Source organism: Lissotriton vulgaris, chromosome 4_1, assembly GCF_964263255.1.
Source record: "Lissotriton vulgaris chromosome 4_1, aLisVul1.2, whole genome shotgun sequence".
Taxonomy (NCBI): Eukaryota; Metazoa; Chordata; class Amphibia; order Caudata; family Salamandridae; genus Lissotriton; species Lissotriton vulgaris.
In genome coordinates this window covers 693,642,593-693,663,500 of record NC_141691.1, presented here as the reverse complement: position 1 = coordinate 693,663,500, position 20,908 = coordinate 693,642,593, and the positions used below count along the sequence as shown (strand labels likewise).

General features: G+C 42.0%; 1 protein-coding gene across 1 annotated transcript in view; it reads left to right on the top strand.

Annotated features, from left to right (window-relative positions):
* Nucleotides 1–20,908, top strand: part of ABCA13 (ATP binding cassette subfamily A member 13) — a 2,590,787-nt gene that overhangs the window by 2,542,402 nt on the left and 27,477 nt on the right. Inside the window, exon 49 of the mRNA XM_086964984.1 lies at nt 12,542–12,647. Coding sequence (XP_086821110.1) covers nt 12,542–12,647 — 106 coding nt within the window. The remainder of the gene's footprint in view (nt 1–12,541; nt 12,648–20,908) is intronic.

Here is a 20,908-nt window from a genome sequence, read left to right as displayed (position 1 = left end):
AACCCCAACCCCCAATTACCTTGTAATTGTGTTCGCATTCACTGGAACCAATGAATATGTTATTATAATAATTAGTCTTCTCTCTGTGAAGACAAAGTTTCCCCTTCTTTTCGAAATACAGCAACATAGCCGCATTAGCTCCACCGTTTGATGTGGTTTCTATTCTTTCAGCCCATTTAGGGATTTTCTGATTCTTATCCTTTGCTTTCTTTTGTAAACTTTCTCTTCTTTTCTCTGCCATGTTTAGAAACATTTTCTCTTGTTCATGTAATGAACATGTCAAGTTATCTCTGTGTGCCTCACCTAAATCTATTATACCTATAGTTAGAAAGTATTCACCCATATAACATGTTACATCACTCCTAGTATGTACAGGATTTAGGTTACTACGTATAGGAACTTCAGAAAATATCACATCTGAGTTAGAATAATAATACTGTAAAGGTCCTCTCTTATAGAATAAACTAGCTAAAATACTACAGGAAATTCCGTATGTTAGTGGCAAGTGATGGTATGTCACACCCTCATCTACTGAAGTAGGTAGCTTCATGCAGACGTAACAGTCTTCTATTTCCATTCCTTCTACGTAATGCACTAATAGGTTTGCAAATACATTTAAATGAGTTCTGTTTTTGAATCTATTATAGTGCAGTCCTTCCTCATCTGATGCGTCTAAGTCCATTCTAGTTTGTCTAAGGCTAAGTGCTTTCTCCTGTGTATCTAATCTTTGTGGTGTATCTTTCGTTTGCAGCTCTTCTGTGTCCTTTGTCATTGGCTTAGTAGGGTACAAATTAGTGTCTTTACTCATCATGTAAGGAATAGTTATTGTTAGTCCTATCCATAATATAAGTACTAATGCTACTCTACATAAACATACTTTGCAGTATGTTTTACAACAACTTTGTCTCGGTCTTCCATTCACAGAGGAATCAGACATTTTGACTCAAAAGAAGCTTCAACCCCTCTTTGGTAACTTTGCACAGGTTGCTTACTCAGGGCAACTTTCAGGTTGGTTTCACTTCTTCGTCAGTCTGGTCAGTAATCAATTCTTCATCACTTTCGTCACTTATCTCCAAGTTTACAAAGTCCTCCAACACCAGATAAGTCCATTCAGGACTCTGATACTTGTTATTCAGTCTCTTTATTAGGGCACTGCTTCTCCTAGTTTTTATCACAGACAGATCAGTTTTACTGGAGTCTTCGTTTTCCTGCTCAAGTTCTTTGTCGATAGTCTTTAGTCTTAGTCTGAGTCTTTTGACAAATCTAGGTACTTTGTCTCCTTTTCATAGTCTTTTACCTGGCACTGTCTCTTGTCTTTCTTCAAACACTCTTTTATTTTCATTCAGTTGTGGTAAATTTTCAGGATCGTTTTCTATGTCACTCCCTAACTGACTAGGTCCGGGTCTTATATTAGTGTCTTCTGCCTGGTCCCTAAACTGGCCTTGTTCAGGTGTATGCTGGTTCTGGCTTTGGTTTGTTTCAATTTCTTCTTCTTGAACACATTCGTCTAGCTCTATCTGATCCTGTTCAAGCACTTCAGATGTTTGATTTTCTTCCGCTTGAACTTCCGCCCTAATTTCTATCTTTCCCTTTTCAGGCTCAGGAGTTCTTGGAGGAGTGTCAATAACCTGTTATTTCCCTATCTGGTCTTCCTCTTCATCAGATTTGATTTGGATTTTGATGATCTGATTATCTCCTTCTATTCCTGTCTCATCCTCACTATCCCATTCTCTATCTAAATAGGTTTGTCTTCTTGTTCTTATTGGATCTATAGTCAGGTCGATTATTGGGACGCAATCATCTTGACTGGAGCTCGGTTGTTCTTCTTCAGCTACTTCAGGACCAATCTCTTGGGACCCCTCAGCTGCACAACCTTCAGCCTCAGTTTCTTCAGATTCTACGTAATTTTGAATGCTTCACAAATTTGTATTATTATTTCGCTCTGGAAATGCCCACCTCTGTCTGATTCAATTGTGACTGGAAATCCGTACAGAGGTATCAGTTCCCTAAGTAACAGTTTGGCTACAGTGATGCTATCATTTCTGCGAGCAGGGTAGGCTTTCACCCACTTTGAAAACAGACAGACAATGATAAGGACGTACTTCATTCCTTGACAAGGGGGTAACTGAATAAAGTCGAGTTGTAATTGTATGAAAGGGCCTTCTGCCTTTCCAATCTTTCCTGGCAAAACTACAGTTTTCTTTTCGGGATTGTATTGTTGACAAACCAGGCACCTTTGGCAGAGTGCCTCTGCTATGTTTCTGAATTTCGAGTTGAACCATGTCTGCCTAAAGATGAGTATCATAGCATCTCTTCCCAAATGTGTGTCTCCATGTATCAATCTAGCCATAGGAGCAAGTTTTGAATTATTCTAATCCTTTCTGTGGTAACCTTCTGACACCTCTCTCTATCTGGGGCCCCAGATATTTCACTGAGGAGGTACAGAACTGTAATTTGTCTGGTGACACTTTATGTCCTCCTTCACCTAAATGGTTCAGTAAGGCAATGGTGTCAACAACACAGTCTCTTCTACTTTTAGATGCCACCAACAGGTCGTCTATATATTGCACCAGGACTGATTCTCCAGGCAATATCAGGGTTTCAAGGCATTTTTTCAGAATGTGATTGAAAATCGCAGGACTCTCTGTGTACCCCTGAGGAACACGATTCCAGACGTAAACATGACCGTCAAATTCAAATGAGTAAAGAAATTCGCTGTCTGGATGCAATGGAATTGAAAAGAATGCATGGCATAAATCAATGACAGTAAACCACCCAGCATTCCATTGTATTTGATACAAGATCACTGCAAGGTTTGGCAGAACAGGACAGCAAGGAACAACGATTTTATTAACCTTGCGCAGGTCCTGTACGACCCTGTACTTACCACTTGTTTTATTTTATTCCGATTATGGATCGAGTTACAAGGACTGCTCAACACCTCTTGCAAAATGCCTGCTTCCAACAACCTTTTTATTTCAATAGCAACCCCTGCTTTTACTTCTGTACTCATTTTATACTGTCGAGTATTTGGGTAAACTGCATCTTCTTTTATGGTTATTTTAATTGGGTCAACGTTTGCCATTAATCCTACATCTTTTCCAGTAAAATCCCTTACCTCTGGTTTCACTGTCTGTTGGAGCTCTTCAGGTAAGTCTTGTATTGTCATTCTTTTAATTTCTGAGTCGGGTCTTATTAGCATTAATTTGTATATTCTGACTTCATTTGGGGTCTGAATTTAGACGCCATTTGGAGTGCAAAAAATGGTACAATTAATTTTGCACAGCAAATCTCGTCCTAGTAAGTTCACAGGACTTGAATCACAGACAACGAATCTATGCATCTCTTTGAAATTCCCTATTTTAATTTCCATAGGTTCTGTAACTGGTGTACTAATTCATTTATTAGAAACGCCCACTACTTGGATCGCTTCTCCCGAGAGGAGTAGGTTTGGAACGTCTGCTGTTCTCACAGTAGAACGGGTAGCACCAGTGTCCAACAGAAAGGTGACATCATTCCCTTCAACTTTTCCTTCAATGTATGGCCCTGACTGGTCCACCGGCAAGGAGGCGCCAAGCACGCACTCCTCGTCCTCCCCCCTCAGGCACCGTCAGTAAGGTTCGTCACAGAGGAATGTATCATTTAACAGGAATTGCGAAGTTGCTGTATTTCTATCCTCCCTTCCTTCCCAAATTTCTGTGTCTTCACCCTGTTGTGCTTTACTCCTATAATTTGGCCTAGGTGCATGAGGCAACTGATTCTGTTTTACCTGTTGCTGGGTCTTCCGTGGTACCTCATTTTGCGTCTGTGGATTTAAATCATTAATTTGCACATTATCAGTCTGTACAGCCTTACACTCGTCCCTCCAGTGCCCCATCTTATCGCACCCATGGCAGGGGAACTTTTTTCTGGCCTCTTCTCTACTCATCTTTACCCTTGGCTTTCCCCCACTCCCAGGGCCCTGATTCTGAGTATTTGTCATTTTGCTTAACTGCTGTTCTTGGTGCTCTGCTAATTTTACCGGTGCCCACATGACTTTTTCTTTTAATTCTTTTCGTTTATTTTCCAGCTCATCTTTACAGTATTTAGCATATTTAAGGACTTCATCAATTGGTTTAGCCTGCCAGCAGATTCTGCTGTCTTTGATCCACTGTGAGATCTCAGGGCTTAACCCTAACTCAAATCGATAAATGAAATGGGTCATGTCTTTCATTTCGATATTGTCCAAGCCTCTATACGTCTTGAACACTTGTAACAGACGCTCATAATATGAATGTACAGTTTCATCTCTATTCTGAGTAGTTCTATCTATTCGGGTCCAGTCTGTCTCTTTTGCAGGCACCTTTCCTTTCAGGTACAACATCACCTGATTGTACTTTCTCATGACATCTTCGGAAGGAGCCCCTGTCTTTGGGTCTCTAGGGTATTCCTCATTTGGCCAATCAACAGAAATTTTACATTCTGTCCACAGATCTACGGTAACTACAATGTCAAAGAAACCATCCAGATCTTTCAGGAGGTATTTTGAAACTTTAACAAATCTCTCAACCTGTCTGTACCACTCTACAGGTTTCTCTCGCAATTTTGGGAAATCATTTCTAAATGATACAATATCTTGTCAGGACCATGGCACACGTACATATCCTCCACCTGGTACTTCTCGCATGGGACATAATTTTTCTACCTTTTCTGTCTCTTTTAGGACGTATTCTGAAGCCAATTGCCTTGACCACGCTTCCTCCTTTTTCTTTGCCCATCTTGCATTCCATTTCTCTAGTTCACCCCATTTTTGCATCAAATTTATCAGCTCTCTGATCTGGACCTTTTTCCCCCACACATTCATGTTTTCTAAATCTTTGTCGGAGAATTCTACTCGATAGGGTTTCTGCAACACTTTAGATTTACCAATGTCAATTCCCATGCTAGCTGCAGTTTCCATTAATTTTTCGTGAAACACCTTTGTATTTCTAGTGATGCTTTTGCAGACAAACAGCAATTTGTCTTCACTAAGGGTATTCAATCTTTCCAATCCCACATTCCCATTCATCAATTCTTCTATTTCAATCCTCAATTTATATATGTCTAATGGCTTGGGCTGTGTTTTTTGTCTCTCTATTTCTTGGGTCCATCTCTCTATGTCTTCAGGAGTTACTACAGTGGCACTTCTCGTACCTGATGATGTTTCTATCTGTACTTCCCTTGCGGGTACAGGAGTGGTTTTTCTCATGGAACCACTTTCAGGCTCTCGTATTGTACTACTGATGCAGATATAACTTGAGCCTTTGGACTAGCTTGTTTATCTCCGTACAACGGAACAACTGGGCCAATAGTTACTGGAATTGTCAAAGCTTCAGGACTTGTATTTAATTAGGAAATCTTTTGAATTAATTAACTTCTCTGTTTATTTAAAGCTTCTCTTTCTCTTTCTTGTAATACCCTTTTGATGGAGGTCTCATGTAACACATGCGGAATTAAAGGTGGCTTAAAAAACAGGGCAATTGGGTTTGATGTGATTGACCACTCATTACAAGCAGGCCTAAAGAACTGGTTATTTGGATTTACTATTCTTGTTTCTTCATTATAGGGTGGTGGATTTTTCATTAATAAATCCTCCATGTAATCGTCATCGGAATCACCACTAGTCATTAAATGGCTGTTTTTTTCAGTCCTTTTACCTCCCACAGGCTCCTCTACCGTTAGTACTGGGTAAAGTCCTTCCACTAGCATATTCTGTCTCCACTCTTTCATTCTTTTTTCTTTGGTTTCTCTTTTACCTTTTGGGTAAAACTTACTTAACCCTTTGTCAATTCTTGGTCTGTCCCGCTCAAAAGCTTCTATTTCCCATTCCTCTAACGGCTCATATAGTATCAATCTCGGTCTGGGATGTAAATCATTCATTCGGGTCCTCAGGTTAAACAAAATTCTTCCATTAAAGGTACCTTCTAGGGGAAATGCTAAAATTCAATCATCTTTAGTATATTCCACCCAATTTTCCAACCATACACAAGAATAGTAACCTCTGTCCATCATCATAAAGGAATCAACACTGTGGTTACAAGTAATGTTCAACCAGTGGGAGCGCGGCCTTTACTGTGAGTCAAGTTCCCACGCTCCTGCGCTCACCCCTCCTTTACAATGCTATATCAGCTACACACCCGCTGTTTTGACCAATACCAGCGCGGCACTGAGTAATGCTACTCCTTCTGTGTGACCCTTACTAGGTTATATCACATTAGAAGTTTTGCCAGCAAACTCTTTGCTATCACTTATTCAATCATTCATACAAAAAAAAACTAATTTAGTGCTTCTGGTTCTGCCCAACCATGCACTAATTTTCCTCGAGTAAGTGACATCACTGCGATGTGGCTTCTATTTACCACCCGCTATTCTGCCCCCGTGGATTCCAGACAAAACATATAACAGGTATGAACAAGTTTGGTTAATACATAAACTTCAATATAGCAGCATGAAATAAACATTTCAATAATTGCACATTTGATCGATCAATAAAATATGAATTTTAACCTACTAATTAACTAACTACCTAACTTTAACTAATCCCTAACCATAGCTCTGCTACCAGAAAATATACTAATAGAGCACGCAGGTCACCCAGCTAGGAAAATTTTTACTAATACTCACCTGGGCCCATAATTTCTACAAACTTTACACCTTAACCTTATCAAGGTAACTCACGCTCTACTACCAGTATAATTTGTGATTTTAACTCTAATTCCTATATCTATAACCTAGCAGCGTAGATACTAGGAACCTACATTGGATCAGGGAGTTGAGTTTTAAAAGTAGGTACTCAATAAAAACATTTATAACATTTAGTAAGGATGAAATAACCACAGACTCTGGGTAAGGTTTAAACTTTTATCTAATCATCATCATCATCATATGTCATGAGCAGGCAATTGAAAGCTATGAGACTATCTATAATCAAAATCATATAAAGCGTATAGCTATGCAAAATATAGAGTATGCTAATCATTTAGGAACTTGAAATAAAAGGAAGGTAAAACAAGGAACATGTTAATATTAGATCACCGTCTTTCACAATTTCAGATTCAAGGAGGGTAAAGAAAAAGGAACATGCTAAACCCAAAGACTTTCGCAATTTCAGCTGACAGTTTAAAGAAGAACTTATTGCAATTCGAGATTTTAATTTAGCTCTATACTATAGGTTAAGTAAGATTTGGAACATACTATTAAATTCAGCTTATCTCTTAAAAGGGGGGGGGGGTGAGAAAAGGAACATATATTAAATAGAAACGATTTTGCATTGTCTAAAGGTGGGCTGAAAATTGGAACACGCTAATAGACAGTAATACCTGTAAATCTCATTTACCAAGGGACGGGAGAAAAAAAGGAACATATGTAATCAAAGCTTTGCAATTTCAGGGAAGGTAGGAGAAGGATGCAGTTTAGGAAACAATTACCCACACAGACTTTATATTTACCTAGGATAGAGTGAAGACCAACCCTGGTCACGGGTCAGTTGGAAAAAGACGGGAAGAACCCCAAGGATTTAGGTTCCAGTAGGCGAGCAGGTGCAGCTCATGGTCAATCAGGACAGGATACCCCAGAATTCGGATCAGGACCTGTTCACCAAAGGTTAAGACCAACACCTGCAGCTTCGGTTGCAACGCTTGCGCTATTCCCTCTCTGCAAGGAATCTGCCAAAACCCTGATTGGGTTATAACCTTTATCAGCTAAGTGCTTCGCTAGCACTTTCACTTCCCAAAACCCCGATTGGGTTCTCGAACCTCCCAACAGAGTGCTCCGCAGCTCTCTGTTTCAGTCACCTATTGAGTGCGTTGGATCAGTTACAGGTCAGCTTTTCGAACAAGTCGGACAATTTCTCTAGCTAGACCTATGCTAGTTATACTGTTTTTCGGGTCAGTGTACCACCCCCCAATGTTGCAAGTGTAAGGATCCCCAATTTTGATTGGACAAAGGAGGAGGACAGGTCATCGCACCACCTATTTTCTAGACCTACTGAGGCTCTTTATTCAGATTCCGAACCCGCCCCTTAAATTCCAGGTTCTCATGACATATGCCTTTTGGTTAACAATGGTGAATATAACATCGTATACATTTGTTTAAATTTGCAGTACAGTTCAGCTTCTTCTAGCTGGGTCGCAGTTCAGGTTCCCAGGAGCATCATCTCAGTCAATCAGCTCCTTGGCTGGGATTGAAAGGTTACTGCTCTGGAGACTCGCAGATCTCGCGCAGACGCAGTCTCAGTCAAGATGGAGTACAGCGTATTAGGACAGGCCAAGTTTCGAAGTGTAACATAAGATGGAAAAGAAACAAATTTAGAACAGAGAATAAATGATTTCACTGTATCCCATGAACCACTACACTACTCCCATTACTTTATAATAAACTATAGCATTAGGATTAAGCAGAACCAACATTTTAGTCAAAGCAGCAATGCAAGCTTCAAGCATGTGAGAACACAGAGCAGCCATTTTAGTACCAGTGCGCAGAAGCAACAGACTCCCTCCAAAGCTGCGAGTACGTCATGTCACGTTGGTATGACAGACACATGCGCAGTAGAAATTCCAGCGTAGCAGCGGCCATTTTAGGTTGCAAGCGTAATAATATTAATAGACACATAAGCATGCGTCTCTCGGACACCCAAAATTGTCGAACGAGGGGCAAATTAATAAGACAAAACAGGTTGATTAGTTAATTAACATTATTTCGAGGTTCATGAGTTCAAGCAAGTTGCGTTTCATGCGAATCCTTGCTCCATCAAGGTAACTTCAAAAGAAATCTTAAAAGTGCACAACACCCCTATTCAAACCCAGACCTGGCTCCAGACATCAGTAGGTGGTAAATTAGTCCTATGTGTGAGGGCAGAGCCCAGGCTATACAAAAGTAAGTGTGCCCCACCTCCCTCTTTCCCTGCCCAAGAAAACCATTCAGTATGCAGATAAATGCAGATGAAACCCTGTTACACCCAATCCTTCCTGTGTGATGACTGTCTGGAAAATATGCTCAAGCCCAGCTGTCACTCTACTCTAAAACTGGATTGGAGTCACGCTGAAAAGGACAAAGAGTCATAAGCACATAGAAATGGACACTTCCTAAAAGTGGCTTTTTTCCAATAGTAATGAAAAATCCACTTACACCAATAAGCAAGATTAATCACCACTACTCCAAACATGTCAAACATGGCAACACTACTCCTTTCAGAATTACCACAATTCCCAATGCAAACCTATGGGTGGAGCAGGTCCCACAGCAGTGAGAAGCCAAATAGGCTGTTTGTCACTACCAGGACATGCCACACAATGAAGGCCATGTCCTACCTTTTGCCTACATGTCACCATGCCCATATGGCATGCCTTCCTTAGGGGTGACATACATGTAGTAAAAGGTGAGTTTCAGGCTTGGAAAGTAACTTTAAATGCCAAGTCACTTTGGCAGTACACTGCACATGCAGGCCCTGCAGTAGCAGGCCTGAGACACAGGCTACTTCTGTGGGTTGAACACTCAGCACTGCAGGCCCACAAGTAGCATTTAATTTACCAGCCCTAGGTATATGGGATACCACTGTACAAGGTAATTACTAGTAGATTAAATATGCCAAACAGGTGTGAGACAATCATACCAGGTTTAAAGGAGAGGACACATACACTTTAGCACTGAATATCAGTCGTAAAGTGCCCAAAGACCTAAAGCTAACAAAAACAAGTCAGAAAAAAATACAGGAGGGAGGAAAAAAGTTTGGCGACAACCCTGCAAAAAGGGCCAGGTCCAACATGTACCCTGGTAATATATTCAACCACCTATGGATATTATGCATTATTACACATTATTGTACCCTCTTATTTCTTTACAACTGCATCTTCTCACACTGCCTAAAATATTTTAATGAACATTCTTGAAATGTAAAGTTTAAAACACCCCACTAACACAGAGAAGAGAAATGCCTCACCTATTCATACTATTCCAAAAAAGCCCAAGGGAAATAAACCTGTTGATTCTCAACACAGCTTCTAAAACAAGGCAGTATGAGCCTGACTTGCAAAGCCATATACGATCACTAAACTGTGTTCTTATTAGCGCGAATGGCAGGAATTACGACTACAAGGAAAGCACAGAAAGGGAGCTTTCAATCGTAAATAAGTTTATTCTCTCCTAATGTTACTGCATGACTGTAAAGTTCAGAGGGAGTCAAATCCGCACATTATTGTGTGTTATAATTCGCGCTCAGCATTGTAAGTTTGTGAACGCCCAGAAACGTGAGAGTTTATGACCATTTACAAAGTTAAATACGTGGGGGCAGATTTACAATTACTGGTGCATCCCTACATATCGGCAGGGATGCGCCAGTAATTGTGCGCCGCAGCTCCGCCACCCTTGTAAATGCGGCTCACCATGGGGCAAAAACGGCACAGATGCGTCACATATCTGTGCCGTAAAAGCGGTGATCAGGGGGCCCTATGTGCACAATGCTGTGTCAATCCTTATGCCTGCTTCAAGCAGGCGCAGGGTTTTGACAGAGCATGGGCCCAAAATTGACTGAGTGAAATCTTGTAGATTTCACTCAGCCACTTTTGGGAGGCGTTCCTGCGCCGGAACGCCTCCCCCTGTGATGGTACGCCTCTTCTGGCGCAGGGCTTTACAACGTGACTCATTTGGGAGATGCGTCACGTTGTGAATACCCCGCACCATGGCGCATCTTTTGCACCGCCGCTGCGTCACAAAAGTGACGCAACGGCGGCGTAAAATCAGCGCATGGGGCTTGTAAATCTGCCTCTTAGAGATTAACTTTGCCGGGGCAAGAATAAGAAGAATTGAAAACCCTCATTGTGAAGGAGTTTCTATTAGGGGACATTTTACCCCCATGGACAAATAAAAGTTTTAAGAAAAATGTTCTTTTGCACAAAGACACTGGTTTTCCATTCTGTTGCACTGTAATATGCACACATTTCCAAACTAAGGAAATGGTAGGCTCAAAAGAAAACAAAAGCACATGACTTTCCCAGGAGTCTTCTTGGAATGCTGCGAAAGTCCAACATTTCATTTTTTCTGGAAGGATATTTTGTGAATCGGGACAATCTGTATATCTGCACCCATGTGGAGGCATAAGCCTACAGGAGCAGATTTTCAACTTTTTTTGTGTGAATTATGCGTGGTCTGTACTCATTATTCTGCATAGCAATATTTTTTGCTCAGTAGAACTTTTGCATGCGCTCACTGATTATTCAGCTGAAAGACTATTATGATGCTTTCTCGAGTTTTAACCCAGAGTACAAGTAAAGAGCACATTCAGAGGTTAAAGTGGGTGGGAGGGGCATGACATGCCCATACTTGTTTGATAATTGATTGAAAAAATGCCCCTACTTTTTGTAAAAAGACCACCGTCCCCTAACAGTTAATTCCGATAGTTTAAATCCTTCTGCTGAAGTTTCATTCACTGAGTCTTCTGTGCTGTGATACTGAAGCCGGACAGACAGCTAAACAAGCCTTCCTGCCAGTGTGTCTGCTTGCCTGTGCCCGAAAGAAATGCAAATGTGCACAGGTAGTTAATCTACAAATGTAAAGAGTAAACTGCAAATGCAAAGGATGCTATGGAGCCAGTACTGACTTTAATTGATCAAAGCGCTGGAAGATTTGTGATAACAAAGATTTTTTAGTGGTAAGTGCAAAGAGTTAACAACTGATCTGTGAAGTGAGTGCTTTTAAGTGCAATTGAATTTATATAGAGCTCACTACCCCTGACCAGGTGGTGAAAGGACAGTTATGTAAAAATGTGCTTTATGTATGGACTGGGTGTTACTAAAATCTATATTTTGAAAGCACCATTTTATCTTAAAACTGTTTTGTGCATTTTGTAGCATTCCACCTTATACTGTGTGTAATGCAAGTTTAGAATAGTTGCTTACATATTAGCACTAAAAAAAACAAGTCACTATTTACCACTGCACTTACCAACGTTTAATTCTGTGTCTCTCTGGTTAAACACAGACCTCTGCAGTTCATTAACTAATAGAGGTTTTATATTGTAACATAGTGTATTTTTCACTGAGTGATATATATTTTTTAATATATTTTTCATTTAATCTGGACTTTATTTTAGAAGTCGCTACATGACGGTGAAAGACCAAACTTACTTTTTGGCCAAACCTTTGACCCTGCCCCTACATTCACTGACCCTTCCCCATGGAGCATCACAGTTCCCATTCTTTTTCTATTGCACTTCGATTGCTGGGCACATTGTATCTGAAATGGCAGTTTGCACTACAGCATGGCAGAGGTGCAATTATAAACGATTCCAGTTTCTGTACCCCCCCAGGTGGGGTAAAATCATGTAAGTAATTCCCATTGCAGGTGGCGCAACTTGAAAACTGGATGCAAAATGCAATCCACTTGTTACTTTGTGATACTTTGTGATAGACGCAATAACTAGTTGCACAATTGTCTCCCATGATTTGTGCAGATCTTGTAATCAGGTGCTTAAATAACAATTATTTTGTGTTCTTTGACATGTTTTGAAGGTATGATTGCTCTTCCTTAGGTTTGGAGACGGTTATTCTGTGAAAGTGTGGCTTACCAAAGATGCCAATTCTTCCATCGCTATTTCAGACTGCCTTAAACTACACTTTCCAGGGACACTTTTCAAGGTAAGATGATGCTGCCCTCTACATCAGTGATGCATTGCCTTCCAAAATGTGGATTTATTTCTGATTAACTGATCTAGGGACATTGACATATCCATTTATATAAGTCGAGCTTTACATTAAGTCCTACATTTGGGTGCAGGAGGGAAATGGTCCGGGAACATTTTATGCAAGATGTTTCTCAAACAGCCACCTTGCTTTGAAACACAGCTCAAGCTAAGGCGTTGAAGCTTTGAGAAGTATTAAGTGAGCTTCTGGGGAAGGTTTAAGGTTGTTTCCATTGTAAACCATTCCAGCTTCAGTTAATTGGGTAGGTGCAAAGATAACATATTCAAAATGAACTATATGGAAAAATAGTATTGTGAAATAAATCCTCTGTTGGAAGTCAGCTCTCGAAGCTGACTTGTCTGCTCTTTGCTGCTGGTTTGCTAAATTATTACCAGTAGCTTTCCTCGAAACTGAACCTGTCTGGACAATGGACCAGGCTAATTCATTTGCACTTAATCAAGCTGACCTGAGAAAAACTAGCTAATGTATTTCTACAGTGCATTGCATAGATAGAGAGAAAGATACTTTTATTGTCAAACTCTCAGTGCATCGCTTACTTGACACAGCGACAATGGTCTTTTATAGCATTATGCTGTCTTAGAGCAAAGCCAGTGTTGAAGCGCAATTCATTCGGTATTAATAGGATTCGTTAATATGTGGAATCGTGTTATTGGTTGATAATGGCCTTCCACAGCCTGGATGTTGAAGAAACAATTTGGCACCAGCAGCAGGGTGTCAATCTAAATGTCTGTTCATTTGGAATGTCACACTGTAAGCCTATATTTTATGTGGTGTTTGGTGACGTATGCGTTATTTCTTCAGAGAGTTAGTATTATAACACCAACAAAGAGATACAGAGGAATATATTCGAAAATTGAATGATATGTGTAGGGCAGTGCATATTTTGTGTAGCATTTTCACAATTTTGTATTCTACAGCTGGGGTTTATAGACTCTGCAGTGGCTACTATATGATAAATAGCCCACAAACACGTGCTCTGTTTATATGCAGGCAGCACATGTCCTGTTGATATGGGAAACTGTTTTTTTGGGTTCCAATTTACCATATTTGGCCCTCTGGTAGTTCAACCTTTGATGCGCAGGGATCCTCTAATACTCAGCAGAGTTGTACTGGCCCTTATAGTTAGAAAGTATTTGAGGAGCCCTTTAACAGACACAAGTTTATGATGGGATGTTGAGGAGTAGGGAAATTTGTGTTTTAAAATCCAATTTCAAATTGTTGTGTTGTCTAGCACCCTTCAGAAGGCCACATTTTTCATGGGTTAAAGTATTTAAACTTAAAAACAGTAAAGAGCTACAATAAAGATCCAAAACAACTGACTGACATAATCCTGGAAATCTATCTTGAAAAAAACAGAGGTGGATTTAGATTAATGGAGATTCAACTAGAAAGTATTGCCACAATTGTTCTATCAGTTGGAGGATACGAAATATATTGTCTCTGACCTTGGCTTAGTGCCTTCTAAAGGCATACAAATGTGTATTTGCTCCTATCAGGCCATGTCTGGGGGCACTCAGAGCAGACAGGGATTGCTTGGCCCAAACCTTGGGGGTGGTTTGGAACCCAATGTTTTTACACATTTACCAGACAGTGTGGAATCACTGTCAGTGCCATCTCAAAACAGAGGACTCAAAACATAAGCATAATAAAAATGGGAGTTCTCTTTGCCTGGCTAGCAGTAATCTGAGACAGACAAAAGAACAGGCCAAGCCGAGAAGCTTTCTGACCTTGAATAACATAAACTGTAGTCTCACCTTTCATCCTATAATCCTACAAATGGCAGTGCTTGGGAAGAACTAATCAGCAGTCCTTTGCTAATAAGGACTTTATGGAATTTCTAAACGTAGCACTGTCTCCATCCAATTCCCCTCTTTGTCTACTTCTGAACCCTCGAGGCCCAGGAATGCAGGCCATACACTAGACCATTTATTTATTTAATTTATTTAAAGTATTTATGAAACACGCAGCTACCCAACAGTGTTTCTCGGCATTGAAGCGGGACAAGCGAGAGAGAGGCTCAATTGGCATTAGGCCTGACTAAAAAGAAAGGGCTTTAGCTTTTTTCGGAAAGCAAGGAGAGATTGACAATTCCTGAGTTCTAGCAGAAGGGAATTCCATAGTTTAGGTCCCAGGAAGGAGAATGAGCGGCCTCCCCTACGAGTCAGCCGTACTCTGGGGACGGAGAAAAGAGAAAGATTGGACGATCTTAGGTTGCGAGAGGGTCGGTAAGGCTTGACAAGATGTATGTGGGGGCCAGGCCCTGCTGAGCTCTGAACAGGGCCGGATTGGCCGTTGTGGGCACCGGGCAATCCCCCTGTGCACCGCAAGGGCGGGGCTATTTTTGGGCCCCTGGAGGCCGTTTTTGTTATAGGGCCATTTATGCAGCATAGCTGCAAAATCGGCCCTGTAAGAAAATCGGCCAAAATCCGGTCCCGGCAAAGAGCTTGGTTGTACCCCCAACCTCCCCGCAAGGGGACCGGCCGAGCACTTTGCCGGGGCCAGTTTTAGTTTTCAGTCTGGCCCTGGCTCTAAACATGTAGCAGAGGGCCTTAAACTTGATATGCTTACTAACCCTGAGCCAGTGATTTTGATGGAGCAGAGGGGAAGCAGAGGCGTGCCGAGGCAACCTAAAAAGTAGGCGGGCTGCCACATTCTGAATTAGCTGGAGTGGATGAACAGAGAACTTATACGCACCCAGATACAGTACATTACTCTAATCAAGTCTGAAAATCACCAAGGCCTGCAGGACAGTCCTCTGTGCAGCCGGTGGAATTAGCCAAAGAATTTTCTTAAGACACTTGAGGGCAGCAAAGCAGGCAGAGGTAACGCCCGAGATCTGAGCAGTGAGGGAGAGCTTGCTATCAATGGACCATTGTCTTGGGAAAGTTATTGTGACCCTCCATCTTGTCGAGTGCTAAACCAGGAAAATCCAAAATGGATCCAAAGCTATATTGTTGGGAACCACTGAAAACAGTCAATTGTGCTGGGAGGAACCAGTCCTGAAGATCTAAGGAGTTTCTGCTAAGGTAAAGGTGCCCTAGGAATATCTGCAGAGAAGTTTTAATTTTCATCTCTAGAGAACCAGAACAGGGGGATCCTACCCAAGAAAGACACAACCTTTTTGGAGGGAGGCTTGAAGCTACAGAATACCTGCTCCACCCACAGTTCCAATCTTGCGATGTTCCTTAACCGCCATTACTTTCAGGCGTACTTAGCTCGAAAATAAACCTTTTAGCAGGCCCTAACATTTTACCTCTCCAAGGTCAATTGCAAGTCATCAACTAAGTGTGTCTTCTCTAGAGCGCTGTTACTTGCTTTACATACCCATATAACACCATTGCATGCCTTTTTCTAATCTCCCAGGGAAGATGTTTGTGGTCTTTTAACTTTTGCTCCATTTTTCTAGTTATTATTGTTGTAACAGTTTTCTCCTTACATATATATTGTTTTAACTAACCTGGTTGGACCTAGCAGTTAATACTTTTGTATCTGCTATTTATATTTTCGCTGCGATCAGCCTTGCCTATTGCTATGAAGAGTGATCCAGAGAGTAATAACAAAAACACTTTATCTTTGGGAATTAAATGGATGGCTGCTCATTCACAGCCCTCATGACCACTGTAGCCTCTTTTTCCCTATAGATTTCCAATCCCACTCCATCCACTGTTGATCAGCAATTTAAATATTAGCTATGTTTGTTTTCAGACACTACCAAACCAATAAAGTTATTTTCTGCACCTGGGTGAAATTTACTTATACCGGAGTAATCTTGCATAATTTAATGAATTTCCCTTTACGCTTTTCACGTGAAAGTCTCGAAATTATGCCATGTGGAAGAATAACGCCAAACAATATCCATTCCATTTATTACTTCATTTCGGTCACTGGGGCCATAAAAGTGCAAACAATAAAACAGATAATATACACCAATAGTTAAAAACAGGGGAGACTGCCAAGGGATCTTCATGTACGATAATCATCCCACGAGTAAAAGAAACAAAGAACACAGTGCATGAGTACTGCAGGGATGTGAAATAATAAATACTACTAACATATGCCAGTTAAAAAAACAACCATCCTAAAATTGAAAGCTCTAAAATTTATACAAAAATAAATCTTTGGGACAGCGATGCAAGGCCCATGGCATGGGTACAAACTTACTCGACCTATGCAAGTTCATACACTTATCCATCCCCATAAGATCTATTTTAGGTAGGCCAGGCGAATGTGCCACATACAGTTTAAGAAAAGTGATACAGCAAAGACAATAGGTGGGTGAGTGTCATACTTTAAAACTCTGTAAGCCTCTATGCAGCGCATGAAACCTAGATTCTTACATAGTTGGATTAACCAACGCTTGCGCAGCAGCCAATAGGCAGGACAGAGGAGCAGGACATGTAGTTCAGACTCCTCCTTATATTTCCATGCAGGACATTCACCGGTTTCGTTTCTCATCCATTTACTAGTGTGTGCTGCCAGTGGAAGGGTCCCCAATCTCAGTTGCACATACAATTTCCTAGCCAATGGGCATTGAATAAAATCTAAAAAGAATTCCTTGCTGTATACATCTTTTACTAGTAGAAATTCTGCTGTTAACCGACCACGTGATGCACTTTCTCGGATGGACGTTAGCTTGGCTGTTCTATATGAATTAACTAAGTCCAACCAAGCGATCTTGGCACATGATGTCTTGGGTGTTCTCCAGAGGTCCTGCTTGCCCAACTTAAAGGCAAGATCCCTTATGTGGCACAGCCTTTGAATTTTCTTTGTGGTACAAATGGATAGGAGCTCGATTATCTCGGCCCTGTAAACGGACAGCTCTGGGGTCACCCACATCCTCCGCCAGCAAGTTAAAGGTCTCAGGGCAATTTCTTCATCACGGGGCCTCATTCCCAGGTCCATGCGAAGAGGGGTATCAGGTGTGCTGCGGGGTACGCCTAAAAGCTGACACATTAAGTTACTCTCCACCTTTATCAGATTAGTGGTGGGGCAACCCCCCCACAGCTCCACCCTATATAACATGGCACTCCTCGCTTGGGCTTTATTGATTTCCACCACAGGGGTGGCTGGTTTTAAAATGGAGGTTCTGTACAATTTCATTATAACGCCCACTGTCTGTGTTAACCTGAGCCTTGCTTTATCCAACTGGTGACCCCATTCAGAGTTCTCTGACAGGGTAACTCCCAAATAATCAAATATCTTGACTCTTTCCAAAGGAATGCCGTGTAGAGAAGGGTTTGGACGGGTCGTGTGTAGAGGGTTGAAGACCATGTATTTTGTTTTTTTGCTAGATTGATATTCATCCCTCGTAGCTTGCAGAAATTTGCAAAACCATCTAAAATGCACTGGATGCCCTTAGGCGATTTTGAAAGTAGCAGGGTATCGTCTGCACACATCAGCGCAGGGACCTTCCCAGAAACTAACTTGGGGGCATCGTTGTCCTCAATTGTTTTAAGATGGTCAATAAGACCGTTAATAAATAGCCAAAATAAAGCAGGGGCTAAAACATATCCCTGCTGTACCCACTTTTGGTTAGTAAAACAGGAAGTAAGTTCCCCATGCTTTCCACAAAGTACTTGTGCGAAATTCTCCAAGTAGAGCCTCTCTGTGACGTTTAGAAGGTAAGGAGTGATGCCAAGTAGGTCTGGGCGGTAAATTACGTTTCGCTCGTAGAATTTGGATCATTTTGCGTTCCACGGAGAACACGAAATTGCCCAAAATTCTGCGTTCCGCGACTTCGCGAAATTGTTTGCTTGTTCGCGTTCATAACATGCGTGTTCGCCAGATATTTCTCCTCAAGCATGCAAACAGCAATTGCGAACAGGAAAAAAGCATCGCCAACAAGCAATTCCGCGCGTTCACGGAATTTCTGCGTGTTCGCGGAGATTTTTTTAACGTTTCGCGGAGATTTGAGTAACGGGATTACGCAAATTCCACCCACCCCTAATCCCAAGGTCACTCAGCACCCTCCAAAGTTTTTCCCTGGGTACGAGGTCAAAGGACGACTTTAGATCAACAAAAATTAAGTAGAGGCTGCCACCCTCTATAGTCACTGTTTTCCAGACGAGTAGTTGTAGTCTATATATCTGGTCTACGGTTGACATGTTTGATTTGAAGACGGCCTGGTAAGGACTTAATATTTGCTCTTCTTCCAGCCAGCCCTGAAGGCGGTCCAAAAGCACCCGGCCAAAGAGTTTTTGGGAAATATAAATTAAACTGATCGGCCTATAGTTGGATGGTGAGAGAGGACAGCCTTTTTGGAATATGGGAACAATCTCAGCCCGCGCCAAGTATCAGGGGGATTCACACCCTTCAGTACCACCTTGAATAAGGCTCACAGGTATGGAACCCATATTGTGGGTTATTCACAAAATAGATCCTCCGGAAGTTTGTCTAAACCTGGGGCTTTTTATGGTGGAGCTTATTGATAGCGTTTCTCACTTCGATCATGGTGATCTCCGATTCCCCTCCACGTGGAACTCCAGTGCTGTGCTGTTTCTGGCTATATTGGCAGGACCACTGTCCGTGAGGGAGAACAGTGACCCAAAATGTGTCTCCCAGGCTTCGGGGCTATGTTTGGTTCGATTGCCGGTCTCCCTTCCCTATCACCCGAACTCACTATTGCCCAAAAGGTTTTCAGATCTTTGTCATTCAGGGCAATCCTAAGCATTTCCCACCTCTCTTGTTCTCATTTTTTTCTCCCCCTGCTGTGTGAACCGTTTGTACCTGTAACTAACCCTGGCAAGTTTAATTTGCGGCCTGTCATTGGCCTTAACAGCATCCAGAAGATGCCGCTTGGCCTTCCAACACTTGTTGTTAAATTAGGGGCATTTATTATGACTGTTTTCTCTAGCATGCACCACTGGGAAAAAACATCCGCCAGTTTCAAGGAGAGCTCTGTGTTTATTTTCCCTACCTTATCTAGTTCTGTGGTTGGACACTCCACCTGTGCTGCCTCCCACATTTTAGCTATGAATAGAGTTGCAAGCTTTGCAGGACACTGTTGGATATGACCCCATCTAACATTACTTCTGTCGTTTGTCACTACTAATGCACTATGTAGATTTGGGAGTACAGGGGAGGATTTGGAAATGCCAAGGTCCCACGATTTTAGGGTCAAGATCAGGGCGTTATGGTCGCTATCCTGCCTTTGCTTAATGTGAAAGTCAAGAACTTTTTCCCAAAGTCTTGTTTCGACCAACATGTAGTCGAGGGAAGCTTGGCCTACTCTATTGAATGTGGTCTGCCCTGGCTGGTCGGATTTAGTCCGGCCATTACATGCCCTTAGCAAAAAAGTTAGGGTGAGTGAGTTTAGCTGCATAGCCAGTGGGGACCATACTTTGATGGAGTGGTGAGGGGGTTGGGAATAGACCAATAAAGATCTTTTTCCGTTGGGGCAGAGTATGACGGATTGGTGAGGGGTTCAAAGTGGCAGTTAAAATCACCCCCTACAATCAGCCATATCCTTGGGTCCAAGGTGGGAATAAAATGTCCTAGATGGGAAATGGTGGCAGATTCTTGGCTATTGTTAACAGGGCGAGAATATACATTTATTAGGGCAATTTTCATCTTTGTTGGGAAGGAGAGCAGGACGCACTGGATGTCGATTGTGGGTGTTGTCGTCTGCTCTGCTCTACAGCCAAGGTAGGTGCCTACCCAGATGGATAGGCCACCGGAGGGTCTCCCCCTCCCCCATGGTAGCTGGGATGTTGTTAGAGGCAAAACCCAACCGTTGAAGATCTTTCCTTGCCCAGGTCTCTTGAAAGATACAGATGTCGTGTTTGTCGACAAAATCACCCCATTCAGTGCAGGACAGTTTATTTTTAAGGCCTGCCACATTCCATGAGAATATCCTCATCCCGTTGACATGCCCGTTCTCCCCTCTTGTGACCCCTAAGACTACAGCGCCTTGTGTTGTAGAGTCGCCAGGGTCGACCACAAAACACTCATCTACTTCCCTCCTTGCTACACTCTCTCTGCTTGTATCTTCCAAGTGGGCAGTGAATTGGGCATCGAGGACTCTATGCGGTTGGGTTCTACATCCTTTCTGGATAGTCAAGTAGGGGTGACTTAAACTACTACCCGCAGTGGTTTGTTTCGAGACCCACCTATCTGCCCCCTTGGGGTCGTATCAGGCCATTTGTGAGTGTCCCTTCCTAAGTCAAGCTACCTCCTCCAAAGAATCATATCTATTG